This window comes from Stegodyphus dumicola, chromosome 3, assembly GCF_044657685.1.
Source record: "Stegodyphus dumicola isolate Sdum_Otavi_A_Nest chromosome 3, ASM4465768v1".
NCBI classification, from domain to species: Eukaryota; Metazoa; Arthropoda; class Arachnida; order Araneae; family Eresidae; genus Stegodyphus; species Stegodyphus dumicola.
The window spans coordinates 119,873,157-119,893,795 of record NC_140770.1 but is presented as its reverse complement, the minus strand read 5'-3'; the positions used below and the strand labels follow the sequence as shown (position 1 = coordinate 119,893,795).

The 20,639-nt window shown below is 32.8% G+C and overlaps 1 protein-coding gene across 1 annotated transcript in view; it reads right to left on the bottom strand.

Moving 5' to 3' along the window:
* LOC118183862 (dynein axonemal heavy chain 7-like) overlaps positions 1 to 20,639 on the bottom strand; it is a 368,025-nt gene that overhangs the window by 200,088 nt on the left and 147,298 nt on the right. The window contains exons 32-35 of the mRNA XM_085812440.1: positions 9,232 to 9,415; positions 6,209 to 6,349; positions 1,550 to 1,633; positions 464 to 649 (exon numbers count right to left, since the gene is read on the bottom strand). Coding sequence (XP_085668566.1) covers positions 464 to 649; positions 1,550 to 1,633; positions 6,209 to 6,349; positions 9,232 to 9,415 — 595 coding nt within the window. The remainder of the gene's footprint in view (positions 1 to 463; positions 650 to 1,549; positions 1,634 to 6,208; positions 6,350 to 9,231; positions 9,416 to 20,639) is intronic.

Here is a 20,639-nt window from a genome sequence, read left to right as displayed (position 1 = left end):
AAACAGCGCACATAAAACTACTTTTTAAGCATAATGAACATTTCAGTAATTGGAAATTTTTGCTTTATATTTATTATTAAAACGTAAAAAAAGTTAGATTTGATACATTTCTTATATTTAAGAACTCTTCTATTTACAGTATTGAACTTTGTTTACAAAATTCTCTACCATAAGTGAAATTTTGATCTAAGATCTAAGATCATCTAAGATCAATCGTTAAAAAAATATAGTGACATTTTTTAAACCTTGTGTTTTAGTACAGTTATGTTATAACACAATTCTATTGCAACTGTTGACAAAATATGTCTCTACTCAAACAGGTAAACATGAACATTTTTATCTATGTAAAAGGAAAGGTAGTGCCCTCGTTTAAGATAGTATATGACATTTTATCTGAAATAAGTTTCAGACAGTTATTTGTAAAATATAAACATTCAAAGATGTCTCAGGTAAGAAAAATTACCTTGCAATTTTTTCGCATAAAATATAATGTTGAAGGAATGATCCATTTGCATAAGGCATATATAGTATCTTTTTGCTCTAAACTCCATGTTTCAGGTAATGTATTTAACCATGAAGTGACTATTGGCTCCCAACCTAATGCTGATGGTTCCATGTAAATCATTCCACATCGACTAACAGTTGCAGGCTATTCAAAGAATGAAAAATGAGCAATGAGACAATCTAATATCAAAGGCTTAATAAAGTATAATTATTCAGAAAACGCCAATTATTGAAAAAAAGTAAATAATAAAATACATTTTTAAGTCTTTCTTTTATTTTTAATATTAAATTATTAAAAATATAGTATTTAAAATTAAATAAATGTATCCTTATGTGGACGCTGTTTTCATAAAAAATTACATACGTTTTGACAGAGTTGAGCTCTTCGTTTTTAATGAGAAAATTTTCTTTCAACAAAAAGGAATTATTAAGTGAAGAATCAATTTAAAAGTGAAGTCATTTCAGTTTTCTAAAATACATAGAATTATCCATAAAATCAATATTAATTTAAGGCCATTTTTTCGGCTTTTCGTTTAACGCAATTAGTGTATTTCTTCATATGCATATGTAATCTAAATATCATTCTTTCTATATGTATCTTAAATATCATAAAAAAACAAATACGGAACAAAAATCATGACGAAAGAAAATCAAATCAAGCATTAGATACATTAAAAAATCATATGCTTTATGATTCATTACATTAGAAAAGTAAATGAATGTATAAAGAGAATTATTATACTGTTAACGTGATACAAGTGTTGAAAAAATTACCAGTATAACATATTAATACATTTATTATCACACTTAGATCCATTACCTACACAAAGCAGAATAAATAGCCTTCTAATTGCTTTCCTTTATTACCAAATCAGCTAATAAACTTAAAAGTACCATGGAGATTATTTTAAGAAATTATACCCTTGAAACTTGCTAGCTTTCATTTAAATAATTGAAATTTTTAAAAGTTACAAAGATTCAACATTAAAAAATGTATTTTTTGTCTATTTAAAAGCACCTTAGGGAAAATGACCGAATATCTTACCGATGCTTGTGAAAGATCCATAACTTCAAAAATCAGACTCATAGAATTTGACATCTGGATTATTTCCCCACTCATTAGGCAAAGCTATAAAGATTATGATAAAACAAACATAGATAGTAATACTGGCTGAAATTTTTATGTTATCACTGAAATGTTTTACACAATTTTGATTCTTTTCACAAAGTCATTCAGTATTCAAAGTAAAAATAGCCTAAAAGAGACAAATGACTCACATTATATGAAATTAATATTATCTGCTTTGTAGATAAAAGTTACATCTCCTTAAAAGGAGAATAAATAAAATTAATTTTGAATAAAAACAGGCATTTTCGTTACAGTTTATGAATGTAATATGTGCATTTGATTATTATATTAATATGATGGGTATAAGAAATTACAAAAAAACTCCAAACTAATTATCAAAACATGCAACTACAGCACTGCATAAATTTTCATGGCATAAATACTGTTGTCTCCTCCCCCGTATAAAAATGCATTTTCTACAAACCACAAATACTAGGGGGGAAAAATTGAGTATAAAAAATTAAAACGTGTTAAAAAAATAAGCGTCTATATAAAGCTCATAGAATGATTAATGAACTGAAAGGAGAAAAATAATTTATCATAGAATTTAATCGGAACAAGAGATTAAATAATTCTCTTTAAAAATGCATCTACAGATCAGGAATAATAAAAGTATGGGGCCCCCTTGATAAATTTATAAACAATACTTTTAACAATAGAATTCAATTAATAGATTTCGTTATTTAGCGTTCAAGATTTTTTTAATTATTTGTGATATAAAATTATAGACGAATTTTATAAACAGACTTATTTAATTCATTTTCCCCATTAAACTATATTATGATTTCTTTCTTAGCTCATTAATTATTTTAGAAGTTTTAAATAAAAGCTAATTATATAAAGACTTTAAACTTTTTTAGTGTGAATGGCAGGTTATCAAAAATTATTCAATTGGAAAAATCATTACTCAACAACGAATAATCACGTTTTTAGTTCCAATATTTTTGAATTTTTTATTTTTTTACATCATATGCTTGAAAACAGACAGTATTATTTTCAAAAAATCAGAAATTATGTTAAAATTTTTAAATATAAACTTCATTTAAAAGTTTTTTTTTCTGGTCTTTAATAAATTTCATTTAAAAGATTTTTTTTCCTGTTCTATCCCGTAGTGTGAAGACTAAAATTCAAAGACTTTTGGTTTATTCATTAAATGAAGATACATACAAAAAACCGTTTAAACATTAATTTAAAAAAAAATTCTCTTCACCACATTGCATAGTCATTAACAGTGTGTATGGGCGCAAAATTTGAGCTTGTGAGCTTGTCAAGGAATAGTTTTAAAATGAATGCCAAAATTTTGTTCATACTGAGGTACACCATGAGCGAGTTAAACACCATGAGCGAGTTAGGTTAATAAATGCGTGGCTAGTTTAAAAAATATAGAAAGCCGCCTAATTAAGGTTTTTAAAATTATTCTTGATTTAAAAGAGGGTGATGAGTTTGTTCTGTGACATCTGAAAATTTCAGATCTTTGTAACAAACATGTTCTTGATATTAGAATAAATATGACGTATTTCTACAAAATTAAGAAAATTAAAATTTAAAATGAAATGTTGAGAAAAATGTATATAAACTTATGAAGTAGGGAAAAAATTATAAATAACTCAGTAGATTTCATTGAAAATCATTTTAAACTCTAACAAATCCTATTTCTTTTTGTTTTGTTTATGACATTAGTAAAATGAAATGAACTGTAGATGTAAAATTTATATATTAAAAAAGGGGGAGAAAGAACATGTATAAACTGGCAAGTAAGATTAAAAAATAAATAAACAAAGCCAATTTTAGAGAAATATATACGGAGGAGAGAAACTAGTGTGATGTAAAAACATCATAACCTTGAAAATATTTTCCAAGTGAAAGGAAGAATCTATACTTCTCTTTCTGATTTATAACATATATTTTACAAGTTTGTAGAAAATCGCACTGTTAATTTTTTTAACCATTCTTGTTTGAAAAGAAGGCGAAGTGTTTGTTTTTCATCTGCGAAAATTTTAAAACTTTGCAACTAATACATTTTTATATTAATTCAGAAGTCAAACAACAAAAATCAGCGTTATATTTACGCTGATTTTTGTTGTTTGACTTCTGAATTAGTATTTGTTCGGCGTGTTATTGTGTCTTAACATTTTTATACGTCAAATTATAAAGTACTATAGGTCAAAGAGTCAAAAAATCAAGGGAGTTTTAAATTTCAAAAAAAAAAAAAAAAAAAAAAAGGGGAATTAATTACAAATTTCATTTAAAAGATTTTTTCCCCCTGCTGTATCCAATGCGCCCGCAAAATCTGCGATTTTTACTTTGTTTGTTAAATGACAATATGTGCGGAAAATGGCTCCAACATTAACCTTAAAAAATCTAAATCGAATTTTGAAAAGGTCGCTTCGCTGTATTGTATTATCATTCACAGCTTGTGTACCAAATTGGAACTCAATAGCATATCAGAAAGTAGTCCAACTTTTGACTGCAGCGATAAACACCATTAGGGAGTTAAATAAAAGCTTGTAAAAAGCACTTTAAATAAACAGAACTTGGCTACCATATAGATTTTAACTTCATAGGTGAAAAAAGGTGAAAGTATAAGCTCATTTTGTAAATAGAAAATTTCTAAAACTTTAAACTTAGAAACCTTGCAAATTATTATGTAACTGAATATTATAAAGACTCAAAATTGCATTAAATCTTATATAAATATTTTTTTGCAAAAATTTCTTTAGTTTGATCATGAGTGGAAATGATTAATGTTGTTCGTGAATATATGTCACTTTGCGTGGAAATAAAACAAACTGAAATTTAAGCCATGAGACAGTGATTTTCTACATAAATTATAAAGGCTATTAAATGCTAAATATGCAATATTTTGATTCTTGAAAGCATTAATCAGTTTGAAGTATATTAAATAGTCGATTATAATATCATTTCTGTTAATAACCTTTCTTTTTCACATTCATAAATGTTTATAATTTCAAGCATAAAATGATTTATAATGCTATGCTCAAAATTTCTTGCTAACACATAAGCTTGCTAACAAAGCAAAAGTATATATTTCTTGCTAAAACATAAAGCAAAAGTATAAATTTTTAACTCTTTAAATGTAATCATGACTAATATTTATATTTACGTGCAAGTAAAAATATGAGAAAAAGAAATAAATAATTTTCAATAAAAAATATCTATATATGATTTCACAGTGTCCTTTAACTAAATGTAAGGATGATAAAGAAGTTGAAGCATTGTAATTTCCTTTAAACCAAACTGTTCATTTCATGTAACTTGAATTCAACTATAATACATACAAATTTCTCCATTTCCAAAAGAAAACATTTGTGGAGAAGTTATATATTTTAAATAAATGAATTAAAAATTAACTAGACAATTTATTACAGTCAAAAGTCGTTAATCCTGACTCGCCGGGACATCGGCGATTCCGGATTATCGATTTTTCCGGATTATAGATCATCAGTTTAAATCTCGTAAGATGGCATGCAGAAATTCTAAAATTAAAAATATGAAACCGTAATTTATGAAATAAAGAACAATTATGATCTAAAGGGTATCAAAATTTGCAAAAAGAAAAAGCTTAATATTTATTTGTTTACTTTATTAAACATTTCTTTCAATGTAAGTTGTTTAAGTTTTGCTTCGTTTCATGTGATAATACTTTCTCTTTAATTCTATTAAACAGACATAATTTCTTGTTCAGTTACAAAGTTCCGCTGTTCAAGTCCTATAATTGCTGTGTCGAGAACACCGACTAATTTGTCAATCGAAATTTTTTCGTTTTCAATAACCTCTGTCACTTTTCTTCGCTATCGGAAGCGAATTATAATGACGAGGAACTTGTTTTAAATCATATCAAAAACGGAGCATATCGAGATGAAATACTACATTTGGTAAAGAAATTATAAGCCAAATAAAATAAAAACATCTGCGCTGAAGATAAGGATAGTGTTGACAGATCAACTTCCAATTCATTACGTCGCTGCGTTCCCCCCGCCGAGCAGCGTGAAATTGATAAACAGATTTCGGATTTCAAAACATACTTTCGCTTTAGATCCTTTACATATTAACAAATATATATCGGAAATTCTATTTGATATAATCGAAAGTTTAAGCTTACTTTTATAAAATTGCTCTTACAGTCTGCAAAAAATAATAAGCCGGATCCAATTCGAAAATTAAGGAACAACGCAATCATCAACATTAACTGAAATAGATAATTAGATAATTTTAGCTTATACGTCCATTATACATAAAACGCGCACGCGAAAACGTATTCTGCACTTGCGCACACTCATATGCGCAGTCGTAAAAGGTCTTACGAGCACGCGCAAACGCCTATGCGCATGTGTCAGCGCGGCGCATGCGCAGAAAGTTTTTAGTTTTGAGGTCCGGATTATAGATTATTCCGAATTATGGGTGTCCGAATTAACGACTTTTGACTGTATTAGTTATTATAAAAAATTTAATTTTCTTCCAATCAGATATTAAAAACACATTATTGGATAAAGTTTTTTTTTGCAATAATAATTAATATACTAGATTAATTTTATGGAAAAACAAATTTCTTACCTTTTTGTTATCATCTAAAACAGTGTTCATACTTTCAATCCACAATGTATCCACTGGTCCATCAAATACTACCCATTTTCTGTCTGTGCTTTTAGAAAATGCAAATTCTCGAAATATTATTGCCACAATACCATCTGTCCACTAATAAGAAAATTAAATAAAATATAAAAAGTATGAACATTTAAAGAAGTTTACCATGTCAAACTAAGCTACTTTATTTTAAAAATCAGTTTATTCAACTAATGTTAAGTGTTTTATTTTCGTAGAGCTTCATTTTCTTCTTATATAAAAAGTTTCACGTCTCATTTTAGTAATAAGTTGGGGAAAAACATAAAGGTAGAACGAAAACTTGTCATTTCTTCATTATTCAAGTACAAATTAAATTTTTATTAATTTTGGACACATTAAATAGAAGCCAAAATTGATAACCCCCAATTTTGGCAAAACTAGGAACACATTTAAAATAAAAACTTCCAGTTTTAGAAAAATTATTAGCACGAATTACTATCACCAAGCATTTAAAAAGAAAATTCACGAATATATTTGGTAAATTTATATGACAAATTAGTTAATTTTTAATGTTTCCTTGTCTATCATTTCCTAGTTTAATCTACATGTCTGGCCTAGGCCTACTCTGGTAGAAGGACATCTTTTCTGTCTTAGTAGTTTCAGGAAGGTGTTGTTTGATCTCAAAGTGGTAGAATAAAATTGTAGCAAAAGATTAATAGTAAAGTTTGATTATGGGCATGAATAGCGTGATTGAAATTACATGATAATAAAAAAGTTTAAAAACTTAAATGTAGCCTTTATAATGTATTTCTCCTGCTTTTGTAGCCTGCCTTCATGGTGCAGTTGTCAGCAAGCTCGGCGCGTATTGGAGAGGTCCGTGTTTCGAGTGCCGGTGAGGGTACTGCTCATTTTTTTATCTCTCACGTTTAAAAAAAAATCTGATAACTCTACAGAGGCGCCCGAACTAAAAAAGGTGGTGGATGATGAATCTCCACCACCAGGATTTGGCGACTGGGACCCCTAATCCCCAATCGCGTTTTAAAAGGGAGAGTGCATAAGGTACTTCTCCCGCCTTCTTAGCATGCCTTCGTGGTGTAGTGGTCAGCACGCTCGCCGCATAATCGAGACGTCCGTGGTTCGTGTCCCGGCGAGGGCATTGCTCATTTTTCATATCTTCTGCTTCGAAATAACCTAATGTCTCTATAACTTTATTTAAGCATAATGAAGGCAATAAAAATTATCTCCTAGCTCATATATTAACTAATACAACTGTTCAAATAATATACAGCAAAATCTCCTTAAATGACTAGCTACATTTCCAGATGATTTGTGTTTTCTATGGAGGTAGTCATTTAAGAAGTAACCTCCACAGAAGAAGAGACAATTATCAGTAATTTTTAGTATCAATGCTCATTTATTTTTTCAGAAATGCTATTTATTCACTTTTAAGGTTGCAGTTTTATGAATATAACTTATTTTTGGTGCAGTGCAGTTAAAAAAGTAAATTAGCATGATGTTTGGTGCAGACGAAAAATTCAGTGCTAGCTTTTAAAGAAATCCATCTGGTAAGACCCGCGTAACGCTAGAGGGCGCTAAGAGCGCTATTGGATGTGTTCAGATAGTTTGATGAAAGATCTGACGTAGTAATGATGTGAGATTTCTGAGATTGTGATATTATTATATTTAATTAAATCAATTTATATTTTATTGATTGTTGATTTATTGAAATTTGATGTAATACTATGATTACTGAATCACTACACACTATTGAAAGTTCAATTACCACTGAATCTTCAAACCACTGACGCGCACCATCTATCCAGAAGATTTTTACCAAGATAGGTCGACTTATAAGGTATTTCTCCCGACTTCTTAGCGTGTTTTCGTGGTGTAGTGGTTCCGTGGTTCGAGTCCCGGCGAAGGCGTTGCTCATTTTTCATCTTGCCTGCTTCCAAAAATAAAATCCACCAACCTTTTAGTTCGGCCGCCACTGTAGTGTCTCTACAACGCCACTGTAGTGGCGCCCGAAGTAAAATGTTGGTGGATGATGATTCTCCACACACAGAATTTGGCGTTTGCATCCCCTAAAACCCCAGTCTCCCTTTAAAAGGGAGAGTATATAAGGTATTTCTCCCGCCTTTTTAGTGTGCCTTCGTGGTGCGGTGGTCTGCACGCTGGGCGCGTAATTCAGAGATACGTCGTTCGATTCCCGTTGGTCATTTTTCATCACGCCTGCTTCCAAAAAATACCTAATGTCTCTACACACTTATCTTGACGGTAGTGAAAAAGTGACTTGTTACGCTAAATAAGACATCAAATGACTTTAACCAGTTCTAAATTATATTTCAGTTGTTGAAAAGAAAGCGTAGAAATTATTTTGTAAAGTAAGAAACGCAAAAATTCAATTAGATTTTAACCAGGGTTTCAATCACGGATCTTCCAATCCTAGCTAGATGTGCTCTCCATTTACACCACAAAAGTGTTAAGAGGAAATATAATAATTCCTTACATTCTTTCTCATTTGCTGCGACTGAAGACAGGCACTAAACTCAGTTGACCAAACCCAGCTGGTGATGAGTCACTGTTTACCACGTTTTAGTTCGGATGTCACTGAAGAGGCTATTAGCTTTTGCAATGTTCGAAACATAAAAATCAGCTGCGTCATTGCCAGGATAGGAAGCATGGATCTTCCGATGCTATTTTGAAGTACATACCACTTATAAAACAACAATACATTGGAAGGATAACTCTCACATCCTTTTTTGAGATGCAGCCTAATACATTAAGTTATGTTTTATTGATAGAGCGACACAAACTGGCATAACTCCTTCCTCAACATTTAAAATAATAAAAAAGAATATTTATTACCAGGAAATTTTGCTGACAGAAATGATATATACATAATATTTTTAACATATGCATTTTTAATGACTTAAGATCATTACTGCAAAATTTACAGCTAGCATATTAAACAATAAATTATTATCATAAATAAAATGGGATCTGAAACTTACTTCATGAGTGATGGGATCGAACTCTCCAAACAACTGACCCATAGTTATGGATTTCGGGTTGACGGTACGGTAAATGACAGCGTCTTCATCTCCTAAATTTCTTTCTTTCAGTAAGGAAAGTGTATCGGCTAACACACGCAAAACACAGGTCTTACCAGCATTTGGTGCTCCAACCAACATGAAACTAAATCATAATTTTGGACATAATTATTTTTTTTACTTCGCACAAACACATCTAAATTAAGTTGAATGAATTTGATATTTATGTTACAGCTCATATAAGAAATCCAGTTGGTAATAATAAATGTAGGTTAATTTTAATAATAATCATTATGGTTTCGTGCAATGTGATTAATAACGCATGATAATTATATTTACCAATAAATATTAATAATTACTAATTACAGATGAAGCTTGATGATTTTAATCAAAATATATTTCATAAAGCATATTACTTTTATTTTATTATTTAAAATATAAACAAGTTTTCATACAGATATTTTAATAAATGATTTAAAACAAATTATTTATTTTTACACAGAAAGCTTCTGTAAGATTTAGCATTACAAAAGATTTTTACATATTACATTTCAGCGATTTGAGTTAAAATATCCTGAATACTTGCGCTACTGAAATCCTTGACTACTTACGTTAACATTCTTACAAACGCATTCTCTTAGACTTATTTTAGTATCTCGAACTGAACTAAAAGTTTCGTTATAGATGGTAAATTCATTTTTCGGGAACACCTTGTTTAAATGCCTTGTTTTGTACTTAATTTACAGCAGAAATTTTAATAACTGTAATATTCCGCCTATCAACTTCAACCCTACCTTTTCTTAATACAGTTTTATATGAACTTTGATCTAATCTAAAATAGCGCGCATATTTTCCATAAAATGAATAAATTTTATTCCTTCTGACTGTTTCGTTGCATTATTTGTTCCATAAACATAATAACATATTTCCAACATGCTGTTCTCTCTTTCAACTGAGCTTCGTAACTGACTACGTCCTCGCTCTCCAAAACCAGTTTTGAGTTTACTGTACATCCCGTAAACTTCTTCAAAAATTTGATTAGCGAATTTCTGGCTATTGTCACTTTGTAAGATGTACGGTGCTCCAAATGCTGGGAATGTATGTAAGAAGTAGATGTAGGTAAGAAAGCTCCTCTTTTCATTTTGTTTTTAATGTTGTTAAGTGAATAAATTTGTTAGACACTTTTGTTAAAACATTATAAATTTGAGGCTAGGCTAATTGATTTTGAACTAAGAAACTCGAGGGTTGTCTGCCTTTTCTGGAACGCTTTATTTCTTTTGTCAGAGTTTAAACATATACCCATGTTGAAAATTATGTTGACGTGAATAAAATCATCAATTTCTCAGAAACTGTAACTATAATTTTTGAATTTATGTGGCTGATACATAACATCATAACACATTAATAAATACAGAGGAAAATAATTATGAGCACTGCATATGATGTAAAACTGCACCATCAAACAATAAAAATGTTAATAATATTGTAGCGTTGCGCGCCTCCAACTTGCACGCAAACAAGAGGTGACTGTGAAAACTGGATAAAAGACAGAGTCTTGTGAAGGGTTTAAGTCCCTTTTTATTCAACGTAATAAATTACAATTGCGTGCTCTTGACGCTCACAGACTGCGCCAACTCGGCGGTCAAATAAAAATAATAACCTGAAAAGAAACTAAAGACAAAACTCTAACTACGAGCTCTCTAAAAATAACTAACTCACCGCGTTTTACAATACCGCTGCTAATTCAGCAGACTTGAAGCTCACTTGAACGATTAACACTACTTCCCGCCAAGCACACAGGCCGAAACGCGGGGTTCTTCAATTTCTGGCAACTACCTCCGCGCTCGTGAAGTAAGAATATCACACACCTCGAACTCGTTTCCTTTCTATTTAAATCAGAATACTTCCGCTGATAATTTGAATCCTTGCGCGTTCTACTAAAATTTACATACTCTGGCATTGGCAGTTCCAGGGGAAAGTAAGGCTTGACAGGAAAGATAGTTTAAACTTAAAATAAATGTTAGTTAAAATAAATATAAACCCTACATTTGCCGCTGCCAGAATTTGGAAAACTTGGAAGCAGGTCCTACAAACGACCTGTTGTAAGTTTCTCTAATTCTGAACTAACTGGCGAGAACCTCGTTTACACACACAAAAAAAAAAAATCTTATGTAACAAATTGTATACTAAAATTTCTGTTGATAGTTATAACTTTCTCTTCTTACAGCAACTTTTCCTGGACTTCATCAATCAATCTTGGTCTTTCCTTCCAGCATCTGGAAGGAATAAGTATCAGTATCTTTCTAAATACATTATAATTTACACTTTCTTGACACAATAAATTTTTGTTTTTAAACGATTCGTTTTTCTTAGTTATTGCTTACTTCACATTCATTCAATTTTTCAAGCATTAATTTAACTTTACCCTGGCTCTCCACCGTGTGTGGTGTCAAACGGGAATATTCGTGTTTTAGTCTTACAACACTTTCCCTAACCACCATGATTTGTTAGAATTCAACGACCAAATAGACACACCTTACTCGACATTCTACAACTCAATGAGCTACTTTAATATTCTTAAAAATTCAAATGTAGGTGGAGAACCCTACAAAACACATTCATTCTAACTTCCCCCTCATTCATCTTTAAACATGCAGGCTTTCGCTCTAAAGCATAACTTTATCTACAATTTAATACTTAAATTTTGACTTCATTACTTTTAAGCATTCACTTTTAGCATCTACAATTTTATGCTTCTAGACTAAATTCTACTTTTACATAACATTCAAGTATTTACGTACATTTACAAAATTTTAATACATATGATTTTTACAATGTATCATAAAATGAATAAGAGAAAATAAATTTTTACTTTACTCATTCTTCGCCAAGCTGGCGGCACTGAAACTAAAATTCTTATTAATACAAGAATACGAAGTTATTTTTATCTTCGGCCAAATTTTGGCTTTAACATAACAGAATTAGTCTTTCGACCAACAGAAAATGCTTGTTTTTAGCTTTTACACTTAAAGAAAATAATACTTTTGCCTTAGCTAAATAAAGTAACACAAAACTAAGTCTCAACCGAGACATATTGACTTTCGTCAAAACATAGATCTTCGTACTTATGCATAACATTTCGGAACAAAAGAGAAAAAAAATTTATAGAAGGTTTTAACTTATCTTTGAGTTTTCGATGCTTGAAACTCCGTCATTCGTTTTTGGCAATATTGGTCCCAAGTTAGAGGTTTCATGGATGTTACTCTTCTCCTTACTGCCCTCCGAGTATCGTCCACATTACTTTTTCTTTTGCGTCCTCTACATGCTGGCCTCTTGGCGGAGTAATCGTCTGGTGGTTGGCATTTCCGTTTTTCCCTGGGACGGCTGGTCTTGACGTCCTCCGGTCTGGAGTCCTTGAATTTCTTCTGTTCGTCGTATTTTTGTGCCTCCTGTTGCCGTTTCAGTTTCCGGAACGGCGGCCTTGCTGGCACCTGACTCTGTGGCCGTGTGCGCGTTCTCCTTGATGTATAATTTCTCCTGCGATCCTTTGTAGGTGGTGTTTTTCTCTTTACCACGGTTTCTTTACCCGGTTCATCTGTATTTTTGTTTTTCTTAAACGCTGGAGTTTGAAAGTTATTTTTTCTTTTTGCTACCGACGTCCGGGTTGTAGAAGGGCTAGGTCTCTCTTCAGTTCTCTGTTTCTTGGGTGGTGGAATAGTTGTTGTTATCTCTGGACCTTCTACTTCGTTTAGACTTGAGTCCTGCAAGAAACTTTTAAGGATTTCAAAATCATTTGGATTATAGTATTTTTTCACCTGGTCGGGACTTGCTTTACAGATTTCCCCTCTCTCGTTCTTAAGATATAATACTACTCCTTTGATTTCCTGAATTACATAGGGGCCTTCAAACTTTGGAGCTAGCTTTGCCGTAAAATTGTTTGGGGTACTTGATAAAGAAAATTTCCGCTTCAATACTTTATCCCCAACTTTAAAATCTGCTTCACGGCGTTTTCTATCATAGTATATTTTCTGCCTATTTCTTGCCGTATCCGAGCTTTTAAGCGCCTGATCAATCAGCTTTTGCACATCTTTTTGTTTAAACTCCTGCTCTCTTTGTTGCACAAAGAATAATTTATCTAAAGGCGTAATTAACTTTCTGCCTAAAAATAATTCTGCTGGAGTTTTTCCCGTAGTATCATGGTTTGCCGTTCTTAAAGCATAAGCTAATTCATTTATGTAGCCATCCCAGCGCTTGTGATGTGTGCTCACGTAACTGCGAATTATTTTTACTATGTTTTTATTAACTCTTTCTGCTATGTTAGCCTGTGGTCTATACGGAACCATTTTGATATGGCGTATGCCAAGTCCATTGCATATGTTTTCAAATATTTGACTAATGAATTGTTTTCCGTTATCGCTAATGACTTTTATCGGTGCACCGTATTTTAAAATGTATCTGTGTAAGAATGCATCTGCGACTGTTTTGGCTGACGCGCGTTTAAGTGGAACAATTTCTGTCCATTTTGAAAAATGATCTACTATTACTAAAAGAAAACGATTTTTATTTAACTCGCTCTGGGGGAAGGGACCAAGAAGATCTGTGCCTAAAATTTCATTCGGAAATGTAGCGCGAATGCTATTTAAGTACCCGCCGGGCTGTAATTAATATCATTTATTAACTGACATTGATTGCAGGACCTGACATACGCCGTTACTATTTTGTATAATTGCGGGAAATATACCGCCTCGCGTAGCCTTTTTAAAGTCTTTCTGACCCCTAAATGGCCCGCTGTTTTTGCTTCGTGTAATTCCTTCAAAACGCTTAATCGAAGCGAGGCTGGGATGACTGGTTTATACTCAAGATTTTCGTTTGTTGTTTTCGTATAAAATAATAAATTATCTATTATTTCATAGTTTTTTGCTCTATTTCTTATCGCATCGATATCTGTGTGCTCGAAGCTTTCGGGGTCTTTCAAATAAGCATAGATATTTCCAAATTCAGGATCAGCTTTCAGTTCAGTAATAATCGTATCTCTAGAATCTAAAATTTTTGAAGTCAACACAGCGCATTTAAGTTCATTTCCTTCATCGTCCAGTTTTATACGAGAAAGTGCGTCAGCTACATTGTTTTCCTTACCCGGTTTATATTTTATTGTGATATTATATTCTTGGAGTTTTAAAGCCCATCTTATTAACCTGGGCGTTAGGTTTTTCCCCGAGTAAAGTCTACCAACAGCCGTATGATCCGAAAAGACTGTTACTGGCGATTTCCCGAAATAAACTCGAAATTTGTGTACAGCCATTAATACGGCTAATGTTTCTCTTTCTGTAGCTGTATAATTCCTTTGTGTCTGATTCAATGTTTTACTAAAAAATGCCAGAGGATGGTTATTTTGCATAAGAACCGCACCCACCGCATAGTCTGACGCATCTGCTGCAATTTCCAGGTTTTCATCCCCCTCCGGGAATTTTAAAACAGGGGCATTAATGAGCGCTTCTTTTAATCTTTCAAATGCTGTGTTAGCTTCCGCTGTCCACGTAAATTTACCCCTTTTTCTTTTGATTACTAAGAGTGGTTCAACAATATTAGCGAAATCTTTTATGAAAGATCGATAGTAAGAACATAACCCAAGGAAAGAAGAAAGTTTCTTGGCGGTGTTGGGCGGTGGGAAATTCTTAATAGCCTTTATTTTTGAATCTTGCGTTTCTATACCCTTTTGCGAAATTTTATAACCGAGATATTTAAGTTCTTTAGTTGCGAACTTGCATTTTGAGGCGTTAATTGTAAGAACGGCCTCTTTTAATAATTTAAAAACTTGTTCTAGATCATTAATGTGTTGTTCCAACGTACTACTCGTTATAATTATATCATCTAGATAAATTAAAGTTGATTTTCCTAGGACAGGCTTTAGAACAATGTCCATAGCTCTCTGGAATGTTGATGGAGCCCCACACAACCCAAAAGGCATGCGTAAAAATGCATAAGTCCCCGATTTTGTTATAAACGCGGTTTTATGTATATCTTCGGGTCTCATAGCTATTTGATAGTAGCCAGACGTTAAGTCCAAAGTAGACATATATCTTGTCGATTTGATCTGTCTAATGATCTCGTCTATAACCGGCAAAGGGTAAACTGGAAATTTGGTAATACTATTTAGTTTTCTGTAATCGATAGCAAACCTCCAAGCCCTTTTATCCGAAGGAGGAAACTCGTTCTTTTTCCTACATAGTACGACTGGACTCGCGTACTCACTATTTATGGGCGTTATTATTTTATTCTTTAACATCTCCTGAATATGTTCTTCGATGATTACGTCTTTTTGTTTGTCATACCGATAAGGTTTAGTCCTACAAGGTTTTTCGGCATTTAATTGAATCTTGTGCGTGACTATTTGGCAGTTTCCTGGTTTTTCTGAAAATAAATGAGAAAAATTACTCACCACTTGCTGTATTGCTTTCCTTTCATGGTCATTCAGATGGCTAAGGTCCATTTGCGGTGTCTCCACAGGTTCCACCACCATCTGGTCCATCTCCAACACCACGGAACTATCTTGAAAATTTAATTTGGCCCTCGCGGCCCTTAAAAACTCCATACCTAAAATAAAAGAATTTTGCAGATTTTTCACTACAAAAATTAATACTTTGAGACTTTCCTCTTTTACCTGTAAGTTTAATGATAATTTCCCGATGCAGTGACATGTTTTTCCTTGCGCCGCTATAATTTCCGTATTTTTGGTTTTAAATAATCGTACCCTATAAAAATTCTTTTTGAAGAAATATTCACTCATAAAATTTTCTTCTGCTCCTGTATCGATGAGGGCTTCTACTGGTACATCGCCAACCAGGACTTGTATAATTGGTAGCTGTGAGTTTTTTACGATGACCGTATTTAAATGTCTATTTGAGGGTTTTTTTAAAACTTCCGGGGTCTGGACCCTCCCTTCCACAGGCCCCTCTACTCGTTTAAAGCTTTCCTTTCAATCTGTGCCTTCTGGGTACGCGGATGTTTATTTTCAAATTTTCTTTTTGGGCCTTGACCTTCGAGTTTCGATGAGTTAGCTTGATAGCTCTTTCCCCCATAAGAGCGATTTCCATTTCTGGTTTCCTCATTTGAAGATTTCCTTCGGGTACTTTGAGAATATGTTTCCCCTCTCGCTTTTTCCGCTATTCTGCGATTTTGAAACTTCACCGCCAATTCGAAGGGTTCCTGCAATGTGCTTGGGTTTCTAATTTCAAAGTAGTCTTGAACAGCGGGTAACAATCTTGGCAAGATTATTTCAATAATCTCCGCATCGGGTTTCTTCCCATACAGCATATCCGTTAGCTTAATTTTTCGTAGAATAAAGTCCGTCAATTCTGCTATATCCCGTTGATAGAAACTATATAGTTCGGCTTCCAGCCGTGCGCGATCTTTCACTATGGGGAAGGCCTTTACTAACGATTTTTTGAAATTTTCAAATGTATATGTCTGCCTTCCAAATTCCCCTAATAAAAATTTGCCTATATTTTTCCACCATAGCGCGGCCTGTCCTCTTAGTGCTGATGTGGCGATGGCAACTTTTTGTCTTTCAGGAACAGGGTAGAGCTGAAAGTGGTTTTCTAGACCTTCTAGAAATACCGCCACCGAATTTTTTCCGTCGAAATGGACGTTTGGCTTGATTGACGCTCTCAAAGTCTGGACCAGGTATCCAAATCCTTCCAGTTGGCTTGTCATTTCTTGAAGTTGTCCAGCGGTTTCCATCCAATTTTCGGCCATTTCAGTTCGATAAGTGTTCGGGCGCCAATGTAGCGTTGCGCGCCTCCAACTTGCACGCAACCAAGAGGTGACTGTGAAAACTGTATAAAAGACAGAGTCTTGTGAAGGGTTTAAGTCCCTTTTTATTCAACGTAATAAATTACAATTGCGTGCTCTTGACGCTCACAGACTGCGCCAACTCGGCGGTCAAATAAAAATAATAACCTGAAAAGAAACTAAAGACAAGACTCTATATACGAGGCTCTCTAAAAATAACTAACTCACCGCGTTTTACAATACCGCTGCTAATTCAGCAGACTTGAAGCTCACTTGAACGATTAACACTACTTCCCGCCAAGCACATAGGCCGACACGCGGGGTTCTTCAATTTCTCGCTAACTACCTCCGCGCTCGTGAAGTAAGAACATCACACCCCGAACTCGTTTCCTTTCTATTTAAATCATAATACTTCCGCTGATAATTTGAATCCTTGCGCGTTCTACTAAAATTTACATATTCTGGCATTGGCAGTTCCAGGGGAAAGTAAGGCTTGACAGGAAAGATAGTTTAAACTTAAAATAAATGTTAGTTAAAATAAATATAAACCCTACAATATGTTACAAAGAAATTCCAGGAATAAAAAAGAATAATTCAGAAACAAATTAAGAATCATGAAATTAATATAGAATATGAGATATGCCCTGACTTATACACACATATTAAAATGTATTTTCATGCCGCCAATAACGTTGTTAATCAATGTTTGGAGAACCAAGTTCCACCACTCCTCCAGAAATGCGATCTTCAGGGCATTTACACCTGCAGTAGGCAAATGTCTCCGTGCAATTGCTTTTAAAGTGAGTTTCATAAGTTTTCTATCGGGTTAAGATCAAGAGATTTTGCTGAGCACGGTATTAAATCAATGTTATCATTTTCAAAGAATTAGTCAACGAGATTTTTCTCGATGTAGATGAGTACCATCGTCCAGTAATAGAAAGTCAGATCCCTATGCTCCTCTGAAAAGTCTTATATCAAATTTGATCTTATTCCGATATCTCACAGATCTGCTGCTGAAAATGTGTAGAGGCCCGCATTAATCGACCATTTCTCCACTTATACACCTGCATTACAGAAACGGTCACATTCCATAACGTTCTAAAGATTTCGCGTTTCTGACTCCAGATGTAAACACATATAGAATCAAATATTAAACTAAACCTCGGCTCTGGAAAGAGACTTAAAGGAGGACATACTAGTTATTTTTCCGTCTCAGGAAAGAATACTTGGGATCACTGATGGTGTTCACTTCAGTTACTACAGGCAGCTATTGCTAGATATCGATCTTGAGAAGCGGATATTATTCGCTTACGACCTTATCCAGGCCTGCTTACAAGAATAATATAGTTCTGAAACTGTTGCCACAGCGTAGAGACTGTTTGTCTAGAAACATTCACATATCTCACTTCTTCCAGAATTGTCTACATTGCGTGTAAATGGCCGATAATTCTCCAATTCACAGATTCTTTCAAATGAGACTTTGGAGCCATAATAATCCATTTTGAGTGCTTACACACTGAAAGCAGACGCTGTATTGCAGAAATTCACTCATATATTTACTTTAATTAAGATTACTCAGATATTAAGCGCTTGATTCACCATCAGATAACGTGACACCTTGAATTTGTATATCAAAACCCGTTTCATTATTTTTGATTGGATAATGCTAACTAGACTTGTCTTTTACATATTCTCTGCAGAAATGGATTATATATTGATCGATTGTATATTTCATTGTATATTACTATTTTTTTTTATTTTTGGTATATCGTATTTGGGTATGTAAAGATAAATTTGGACATGAGAGTATCATAACAATTTCTACTCTAATTTTTGATACCCTACCTTAAATTATTTTATCATTCTGTTTAGTCCTTCATCTCTGATTCCAATATGAATCTCAGGAATAACTTAAAAATTCTCCTTCTTAAAAGTATAATAGATAACCATTTTTTTAATTGGTTACACTTTGTTTTTGGATAATTCCAATTCTTACAATATCATATCCTGGGTACAGATGTTGACAGACACACCGCCGCCAAATTTGGTGATTATGACTGGAATTGCAACCATGAGATTTTGTATCGTATGGCAACTCCTTTAATGAAAAATGAATTTTTTACATTTTTACAAAATAATTTAACGTTGTTTTCCTTTTTCCGAAGGGTATGAGCCCATGCTTTTACATCTTTTTTAATTTACATGTTTGGTTTACATTTCGCGAATAACAAGTCTGCGAAAACTTTTTATCAACTCAGAGCATCTGGCACATCTGTTCCATATCCAATCCAATAATCTTTAGTAGTCTTCTGGTTGCTTACCGAAATTTTTCTCTTTGTTTTCTTTAATCCTTACCAAAAACGAATAATACTCTTCTGTTGTAAATAAGTAATGATTCCCCTCCCCCCGATTTTCAGCTGTTTCATTATAATTAGCATGGTCATTAAATCGTGTCTTCAGTGCTCCAAAATCCCTAAAACTTACATGTAACGTAAAATTTGTGTGGCTATAATTAAACAATTGTGCATGTCTTAGCAATTAACGACTAAAGCAACATCAGACTGACAATAAATAACTTAAATTATCGAACGTGCTTGACGCAGTAATATTTAATTCCTAAGCAGGCGCTATGGCTAGTTTCAAACTGACGCATTAAAAATTACTACTTTCAACATTCCTAATTGCAAATTATTAATAATCACCAAATCGTCCAATAAATTCTTATACATTAATCGCCTTTTATTTCATTTTTATTAATATCAGCCGGTTATTATTAAAGCAAACTGATTAATCACTTTTAATATAACATTTACAGTTTCAAAAAAAGAAAAATTATTCATTACTGAAGGTTGGTGTTGGTGTATTTTATTATGGCAAAGCACACTAGGGCTATCTGCTTAGGGGAGGGATGCCTTCGTGGAGGACTTTCTAAGGGAAACTGGCTCGTATACACGTTACACATGGGGAAAACCACGAAAACGCCCATGCAGCCAGCCCGTTCGCGGGATTCGAACCTTGAACCGAACTACCAGTTGGTGTTAAGCAACTGGTAGTTCGGACTACTGAAGGAATCTGCTACTTAGAATGTTATGTAGTTTCTGATCGAAAATTCAAAAAATGATTTATTTATTCATATTAATAAAAGCCAAAATCTTGTAGATAATTCAGAAAAAAATTCAAAAAATAATTTTATAACCTATATATTTAATTTTATGAGAAATTAAAATATAAACTTGTCAATAATGACAAAAATAGGTAACAAAAATTTTAGTTATTTTACGTATTTACTCCAAAAACTGGGTGACTATTAAAATACAGTGATTTGAGGAAAGATTGTTTATTAATTAATTATGATAAAAAAGAAATTAAAAAAATTAAAATGTAGTAATATGAAGAAAATAACATGCTAACAAATTTATCATTTATTTGGTTATATTCCTTTGTATGAGCTGAGTAATTTACTTAAATTGCCAAGCAACTATTGATTTATCATAAACATTACTAGTGTAAGTAATATCATATTCAAAAGACAGAAAAAAGTTGATATACTATTTAAAGAAAAAAATTCAAAAAGACAT